The 8807-nt window shown below is 43.9% G+C and overlaps 1 protein-coding gene across 1 annotated transcript; it reads right to left on the bottom strand.

Moving 5' to 3' along the window:
• Positions 1 to 1186: 1186 nt before the first annotated feature.
• SLC35E1 (solute carrier family 35 member E1) lies at positions 1187 to 8070 on the bottom strand. The gene is made up of 6 exons (XM_075037983.1): positions 7661 to 8070; positions 7050 to 7120; positions 6517 to 6654; positions 5667 to 5792; positions 4918 to 5163; positions 1187 to 4457 (listed from the first exon to the last, which is right to left on the bottom strand). Exons 1-6 carry the CDS (start codon positions 8052 to 8054, stop codon positions 4224 to 4226), a joined length of 1209 nt encoding a protein of 402 aa, XP_074894084.1. The 5' UTR covers positions 8055 to 8070; the 3' UTR covers positions 1187 to 4223.
• Positions 8071 to 8807: the final 737 nt, after the last annotated feature.

Genomic DNA, 8807 nt, shown 5'->3' with positions numbered 1-8807 from the left:
GCCCATGAGGGATCCCAGCTTCAGCAGCAGTTATCGACAGGCTGGAGGGGTGTGTCGCAGGCAATCTGGCTGAGGAACATCCAGAACTTTGCAGAATGACAGAGTTGAAGTAAGAACAGGAAAACAATACAAAAGTGTTCATTTAGCTTAAGTGCCAGATTTCATACAGTACGGAACGCGGGGTATGGTTTTTTTCGTAAAATCACCCATAGTCACATCAATTTATAGAATACCAACATCAAACAAACAGACAAAAAAGGGTGGCGACTGCCACCTGCATATTTGCCCTTACATATCTATGTAATGTGATTGTATCACCTGTCATCTCAGGATTGACAAATTTGTTTTACTGGCCTGTACCATCACCACAAAGATATTTCAGAATTATCTTTAACAGCTTTTACAACATGGTTCAGAGATGGAAGCCTTAGAAAAACAAAACTTTCCCTTTATTTATATTGCACCTTTTTCACAAATAGCTACATGGCAGAGGTCGCTGCTGCTGCAAAATGCTACATCAGAAAAATGTGGGTTTGAACACAGATCAGAAAGAAAAGGTTTTGAGCTTCAGGAATCATCATGAGTTGACCCCAAATTACCAACACTATTTTTAAAAATCACTGTACACCTACAAAACCTAAGTATTGCCTCAATTTTATTTAGCATTCAGTTATTTAAAAAACACAAGCATTTTACCAGATGATGAAGATGCTCTAATCACTACTAGGTACTAAAACTGAATCTGCAAGGGAAATATTTTGAAGATCTCTTCAAAGAGCACCAAATACTCCATGGAGCTATCAACAGAAAACCCACACGTAGTGGGGAGAGATGGGTTTCTTTCACACTGGTCTTTCTAGAACTATCCAGGACTGTTTTGGAAAGAATTTCCCGATTTTGTGATGCATTTACATGTATGTTAGAAATGCACAATGGAAATCAAAACATTTCTAAGGATACCAGTGACTCGTGTGCTAACACTAGTTACGGCATCCAAATCATCGTAGTTTCAGCCTACGTAACCATCCAGTAAGGTATCACACCCACACGGCAACACACTCATCCGATTTCTCACAAGTGGCCATGACTACTCATGCGTGGCACTCCCAAAGCTTCCTGCAAGGAAAAAACGCAAACCAACCCCTTCACTTTGATTTAATTACAGGGTCATTATACACGAAATGTCTAGATATGCCCTTTTTATTCCAGTGTTTCCATACTTTCTACAGACCTATGTACATAGTTAAATATGTCATTAATTTACAAACCATGTTAAAACAAACGTTTCACCTTGCCAAACAAAGTCTCGCAGAGGTCCAAGATTAAAATATATATTACAACAGTATCAGAAACTTCCTTTACCTGAATGTGGGCAATATTGCTTAAGGACTTGGATTCAGGTACTCAGCAAAACCACCTCTTGTAACTGATTCACTTAACTGTTTTAATTATATGTTTTACCGTACAAAATTAACCCTGTTGACCACAGACCTAAACTAGAAGAGCATTGACACTCTCAGGAAGTCTCCAGGGAAGAGATTCACTCTATGGGCCCTGAACGGATGATATCCTTGTTTTGGGTCGGTCCCTTTTTGCTCTGCAAGTACAGTAGTTTTGTTTCGGAGACACAGTGAGGCCACAAGCCCAGACCAGAATTTGGGACAAGGTATTTTCAACAGAAAGCCCTCACCTGCTACCGTACTCTTGACAATAAAAAACTGAGCTAAAGACCTGCCTACAGTACGTGCACAATGCCAGCTTTCTCTGAAAACAGTTGCAAAAAAGATCTGGTTATGTTCTTTAAAAGGAAACCATTTACATGTATTTAATAAAGCTTCCGATCTGTGAATAAAGTATGCGGAGCTTTATTCCAAGTAACAGTTCAAGTTGTATCAAGATGGTACAGCGGTAGACATACCAGAAGATGTACAGATAAACTCAAGAGTATGCCTGTACATCCCTGGGGCCCCCACTGCTACTTTTTTCTGGTATTTCACCCCCCTATGAAGTAGGGAAGAATCATCTCCATTTTCCAAATGGGAGACTGAGGCACAAAGAACACAATTAAACATTTGCAGGAGTCTAACAGTTTACAGCTAGCTCCCTCTGAAGGGAGCTGGAGAACTTCAGCCTCTCTTAAAAATCTCAGCCTAAATATCTCATCCTCAAATCAGTCTTTTGCAGAGCCAGGACCTAATCCAAATCCAGAGGCCGCACAATCCTTTTTACATGTATGTAAAAAGCACTTGAATATCGGGAAGTGAGCCTCAAAAACACACATTTTGCACTTTCCCATATTGAAAAGAAAGAATTATACATAAATTAATGCTGAACAGGCAAAAGAAATTTCATCTGAAGTAATGCTTTTCCTCATTATCTTGTTCTTGTTAACATGGGATAGGGAATAATTTATTTAGATTTTCTAAACTAAAAGCCCAAGTTCTAAGCTAGCATGAACAGATTCAACTCGTCAAGTCAAGGAAGTTCTGTTCACAAACATTAGCAGCATATTTAACCATCTCTGAAGTTTCAGAAGGACCATTTCCTCTTTTGGGCTGTATGGAGGAAGGCACTCTACGTAACTACCTCCACAGTCAGCCAAAAGAATAAGATCAGGTTGGCTTTGCACTTAAAAATAAATTCTTTATTATCCAGAAAGGAGCCAAATCATCACATCACATCAAGGAAATGGTCATTTAAAAAGCAATAAATAAGTAGAGGGGGTGTTCTGTACCACACCCTAAATTTTGTCACTGGTGTCTAATAGCTCTCTAGTAAAAACGTAATACGCTATCAAAAATCTCACTGTACAACAGCTTTTCTGTTAAGGAAAGAAGGCCCCTAAAATCTTCTTTTGCTAAAGTAATAACAATAACAAAATCTGATTCAGTGAAACCCAAGTTCAACTGGTTTCATTCCTTTCACGCACAAATGCAGTATCTGATGCACAACAATCAACTTGTCTAGAATTAAGTACGTTCATTTATACTAACTGAATCAGTTCTTCTTAACCATAAATTATCTATTTACTGCTGATTCAAATCATTTTTTCTTAACAATTTACTATTTGAGCTAGGGGAGTTGCAGGAACAGAGCAGGATACAAAATTTAACTTCTTTCAGCGGGAAGTGGAAGTCGGGCTAAATGCACGCAGCAACTCCAACAGCAGTAATTAAGAAACTTAAACAATTAGGGGCTAAAAAGGTAGACTTAAGAAACAATTAAGAATGATGATTATTCAAATTAATGCATCCATAATATAAGAATCATGTAAGATAGCATAATTTGTGCATAAAACTGAGAAGAAAACACCTGATACCTTTCAATTTCTAAAGCAACAGAAGAGTTTTCTAAGAACAGGTGTGAAGCAAGTGAAAAAAAAATCGTATTATTCCAAACACTTTATTTATGAAGGTGTTTTCTGTATTGCCAAGGAAGAGCAATGTCTGAAGTTACAGGACTACATTATTCAGAAAACAATCATGGTCTTAAGCTCTGTTTGTTTGTTATCTACAGTGACTGGGACAACAGTGATTTCAGAGAATTCTGTTTCTCTATGCCTGAAATATGCTTCTTGAAGAGATCAATCCTTCCACTGCCTACTCTTTCAGAAACACTTCTGTTTTGTCATCAAGAACCGGAGGCATAGGCACAAAAGGAGTTAATTAATACCCACATGAAGTTTCGTAGTCGCTCGAGGTGAATTCAACTCTACCTATCTGCAACTGATAGACATAACTAAATCCTCCTCAAACAGACAAATCCTGATAACCAGAAGTATGCCTTAGTTTCACTTCTTTCTGAAAATTTCATTAAAAGAAAGGATCATTAAAACATATTAGAGAACAAATCAAAGGTGACGTTACCAGCGCGGAAACAAAATACTGGCCAGAATTTAGCTGCCAAAAGAATAATCAGTTGACAGGCTCTGAAAAGGAGCAGTGACAGCAGGTATTTTACTCCGAAGTTACATACGTGCATTTCACCAGAGTTTCTGTACAAGGGCTACACTGTGCATTTAGTTCCAGTGTCAGATCTAGCTGTTTCACGTTTAAAGGTCTGCTTAGAAGTTGTCGAAGGTCTGTACCGCTTTCACTACACATGCACCTTCCCTTCTGCAAAAACTGTACAATAAAATGGCTTTACATTCATGGATGTACTGAAAGTTTCTGATAATGTTGGGGACACTTCGATATCACAGTCTATACCTGCTTGCCAGGATTCTATATATCAAAACGATTTAAGTTGTAGGTAGTTGGATAGTTTTGCCGATTATACTGGAAGTGGTCTGTTAAGATATTGGTTCGACCATACTGATAGTCTCCGTGTTGTGCAAATGCCGTAAGTCCGTTCTGAGACTTTTCAGGAGTGTTTCGATGCCTGTCCAAATTCACAAGGTCTCCAGTTGTAACTGGAAGTAGCTGCTTCTTTGCTTCTTGGTTTGCATCATATTTTGTCTAGGAAAGAAAGAAAGAATGTTTTTCTTAGATGTCACCTAACATATTCATATACCTAGAAAAAAGCATACAGTTTTACAATTATACTACTCGCTGTGCCTGTTAGAGTCTTACAATAGTAGTGGCTTCTAATAAAAAGCTCATTCATCTCATATGCCAAATCAGTAAGCTGCTCTTTTGCTTAAGGGATTTGAGTGAGTTACTTCCCAATCTTCATTTTTCACGAAAATGTTAAGATCAAAATTTAAGTTTTTTAGAGGTGTAACAGCTGGCCCAACCCAAGCACCTGAGTACTTCACTTACGTGATACACGTACTTCCTCTGCAATGAAGTTTTATGCCGTGCATTCTACATTTTTGTTCTGCTAGCTGTCAACTTGTTGTACAAAAAATAGCTCAAAGCTACTGGACCGTTTCTAGTGAGTTTCCTGAATAAACAAACCAACCAACCCACCCCTTACCTTGTTATATAAGAAGACCCCTAAGATAGCTGTCATCATTCCAAGGACATTGGTGCTTGTAACCGGATTGCGAAGCATTATAAGGGACACTGTGATGACCATGATTCTTTTTGTGGCGTTTGCGACAGAGTAACTTAGCGGGCTGATCAGGTTAAGAATACTGAAGGCAATGACGTTCTGGGCAAAATTACAGAATCCACTGATTATAAGCAGCATCAAGGTCCAGGACCAATGAGACATCGTGCTCTGTTACAAAGACAGACATTACAAGAAGAAACAAAAATTATCTCAGGTTTCACATAAGAGACAAAGAAACACAAATACAACTTGAGTCACTTCTTACCTGCCATTGATAGGAAGAACAGCTGCAACTTAACTCTAAAGAAGCACCCAAGTATGTTACATTTTGCAACTAGCAGCTCTGAGAAAACATCTCTCTACATACTTGTAACGCATGTTCCGGGTGCATTTGTTCCTGTCTCCAGCTACTAATTCCTGAGGTTTATGCTGTCACGTAAGCTACCTCTCCTAATCCTGACATGAATTCTCACAATAAACACTATGCTTATTTTTTTATATTGTTTTGTGAAACAGTTTGCAGGTATTTCACAACAGTTTCTCCTGTGCTGATGAGGAACTACACTGAAACACTTAAGTGCACTTTTTTGGCATGGGTGTTGGTGTTTGTTTGGTTGGGTTTTTTTTCCTCTTTTCTTAATAGCAAACAGTCTCCCAAATACAACACTTACCAAGTCATTCTCTACTAAGAAGGAAGAAAGATCTACCAAAACCCACGTTGGGATCATGAAGAACACAGCATGGCACCCAAGTATGTTCAGCAACCGAAGATGGTGTATTCGGGAATCTCTTAACACCTGAAAAAAAACATTATTAAACAAACTTTCTTCAGCTACTACTGCCCACATTATCAGCAGAGATTCAGAAGCTGTGTAACAATAACAGCTTTAGACAACAGATAAATTACAAAAATAAGTAAATACTGTTATATAGCATGAATTTCCTATAAAGATGACTAAAGAAAAACAGATGTCCATTTGAAAAACAATGGTTTCTTGAGTGGTGACTCTTAGTATTAACAAGATAATAATACATTTAAAACGCTCTACAAACCAAAAATCATTTTGTAACTAAATAGATTCAAGACATACATTTTAATTTTGTTTCTAGGAGTCCAAGGAGTGCCCAGTGTTAACACTGACTCATTCACTACAGAGAAAGGATTTGATACAGCAAGATACATTAAAAGCTTTCAAATGAACTGTTAAATTTAAGCACTATTTAACTGTCAGCCGAAAAAAACCCTCCATGAACAGTCAGCCGAAAAAAACCCTCCATGCCAAGGAGTAAATAAAAGGCTTAGGATAGACTCTGAGTTCTGCCCAGTTTTCAGTTAACCACTTTGACAGGTAGGAAGAGCTGTAGAGAACAGGCATACAGAATAACCAACCATTACTTTGGGCTCCTTTGACTATAAAGTCAGCTTAAAAAACCCCCAACATCTATACATACTGGAAAATACACACTGTCCTGCTAAAGGATGATACTACTGACCAAAGTTATGAACAGCAAAACTACTACCTTCTTTGAGAAGATGTTCTGAAGTGAAAAACACAGAGTAGCAGCAAGCGCACTGATGAGTCCCCACATGTCAAAGGAAAGTTCCGTGACGGTGGCCAACAAGACACCAGTTATTATGGGGATCAGAGACAAGTACACCTGAAAGAGGAATCGAGAGGAGCAGCTTACGTCTTCTAAGAATTTTTGTTTCATCTGAGTTTATACATACCACTGTTTTGGGGAGGAAAGGAGAAGGGAGAGTAAAGCAACAGAACCTGGGATCAACTTTTATACTATCGTAATTTGAAGAAATGAAGAGACTACAATACACGCTATAACAACTCCAGTGTGTCAGAAAGCATCACCTCGCTCAATGTTTAGACATGCTTTCTTTACATTCACAACAAAAGGAAAGGAACTTGTAAAAACTGCATAATCTAATTTCAATCACAAAATTCACCCAGCTAACCGAAGCCTGAGCTTTCCCGATCCCAGCAAGCAGAGCACACCGCAAACGCCACCAAGTGAAGAAACTTCAGCAAACCTGTCCGCACCTTCGTCGTCTGCTTTTCCTTCATTATGATCCGCGAAAGAAGAACCACCCATATTGGCATCGTCGCTTTTACTGAGAACAGAAAGAAAATGTCGGTGGGGACGCGAAGCTTGGGCCAACTCCATTAACCACCATCCGCTGGGGACAGAGGAGGGGCTCAGCTCTGGTCCCACCAAAGCCGTAACCTCAGCCCACGCTGGGTCAATCCCTCCTTGTCACCGTGCTGGCCGCTCGTACAAACGCGGGCCGGTTCTTGGCGCTCCGGGGGACCGTGCCGGGCACCCACGGGAGCACACACTGGGGCACGGCAGACCGTGCCGAGCGCCCACAAGAGCACACGCTGGGCTTCAGGACACCGCACCAGTACAAGCGTGCGCTGGGACCAGGACACTGCACTGGGCACCTGTAAGAGCACACACCGGGCTTCAGGTCACCCCACTGGGCACCAGTACAAGCAAACACTGGGCACCAGTATAAGCAAATGCCGGGCCCCCATAGGAGCACAACCGGAGCCGGGACATCCCACCGGGCACCCTCCCGAGCACACACCGGGCGTAAGGCCGCCCCACCGGGCACTACCCATCCCCGCCGACCCGGGACAACGGGCCTCACCTGTGTGCGCGTAGGAGACCGGGACCCTCCAGAGCGAGACGTGCGCGGAGACGGAGGCGAAGTACTTGCCGAAAGCGAGCGGTAGGATGTACCGGGGGTAGGCGCGGGGCGGCAGCTGGGCCGGACCGGCGGGCGGTACCCGCCAGGCGCGCAGCAAGGGCGGTAAGAGCCCGCACAGCCCCAGGATGTGAAAAAGCGAAACGGTAACGGGCCGCGGGAAGCCACCGAGCAGCAGCTTGTTCACCACGTTCCCGCCGGCGCTCAGCCCGTACCAGGCCAGGCACAGCGCCGACACCCGCGCTCCTTCGCGTAGCGCCGGCCCGCGACCGCCCCCCCTCCCCGCCGCCGTGGCCGCCGCCGCCGCCGCCCCCCCCGCCGCCAGCGGGGCCGCCATGGCTCCCTGCGCCGCCCGGCCGCCGGCGAAACGTCACCGCCGCCAACGCGTCGCTTCCTGAGGCGGGGCCGGCCCCGCCACCGCCTCAGCGGCTACGGGTGCCGGGAGGGGCTGCCGCGCCGCTCCCGCGCGTCACTTCCGCCACCGCCCCCCCCCCCCCCCCCCCCGGCGGGAAGCCGCCGCTGAGGGGCCGCCGCCCGCCCGCCCCGCACTCACCGTTCCTCCGGGTACACCCCCCCTCCGCCCCCACCCCGAGCCCCTCCTGCGGCAGGAGCAGGAGCCGGGGCCGCGTTCGAGCGGGCCGGGGCCCGGCTTTCCCCTCAGTCCAAGCCCGTTCCTTCGTTAGGCAGGAGCCCGCCCCCCGTCACAGCACTGGGTGCTTGAGCCCCGGGTTAAAATAACGCAGGAGGGAGCGTGGTGTACAAGAAACACACCAAAAAAAAAAAAAAATCTCTTTTTTTCTGATCTGGTTTTACAGCATTGGGAGCGTTCCCGAGGGGGAGGCAGGCCCCAACCCCTGAAGACTGCCGCAGGAAACCAAAAGGGCAGTCAGCGCAGCGACCGAGCAAAGGTCACGTACTGGAAGGTAGTGAGACAATTGTTCTGACCTTTAAAACTAACTCAAGGAATACGTAATGCTGGCTGTAGTAAAAGATGGGTGAGTACCTGTCAAGCAGGAGGGGGTTCTACTAGAGCCTACTCCATCCATGCACTCCATCAAAAGACATTGTTACAGCATTAATCTACCTGTAA

Source organism: Buteo buteo, chromosome 10 (genome assembly GCF_964188355.1).
Source record: "Buteo buteo chromosome 10, bButBut1.hap1.1, whole genome shotgun sequence".
In the NCBI taxonomy this organism is placed as follows: domain Eukaryota; kingdom Metazoa; phylum Chordata; class Aves; order Accipitriformes; family Accipitridae; genus Buteo; species Buteo buteo.
Note: the sequence above shows the minus strand (reverse complement) of the source record. Positions and strands in the feature narration are given on the sequence as shown.

Coding starts and splice junctions, on each gene's coding strand:
- SLC35E1 (XM_075037983.1), bottom strand. CDS start 8,054: ATGGCGGCCCCGCTGGCGGCGGGGGGGGCGGCGGCGGCGGCGGCCACG. Junction 7,121..7,660: donor GGTCTCCTACGCGCACACAG/GTGAGGCCCGTT, acceptor TTCTGTTCTCAG/TAAAAGCGACGATGCCAATA. Junction 4,458..4,917: donor GGGTCTTCTTATATAACAAG/GTAAGGGGTGGG, acceptor TTTCTTTCCTAG/ACAAAATATGATGCAAACCA.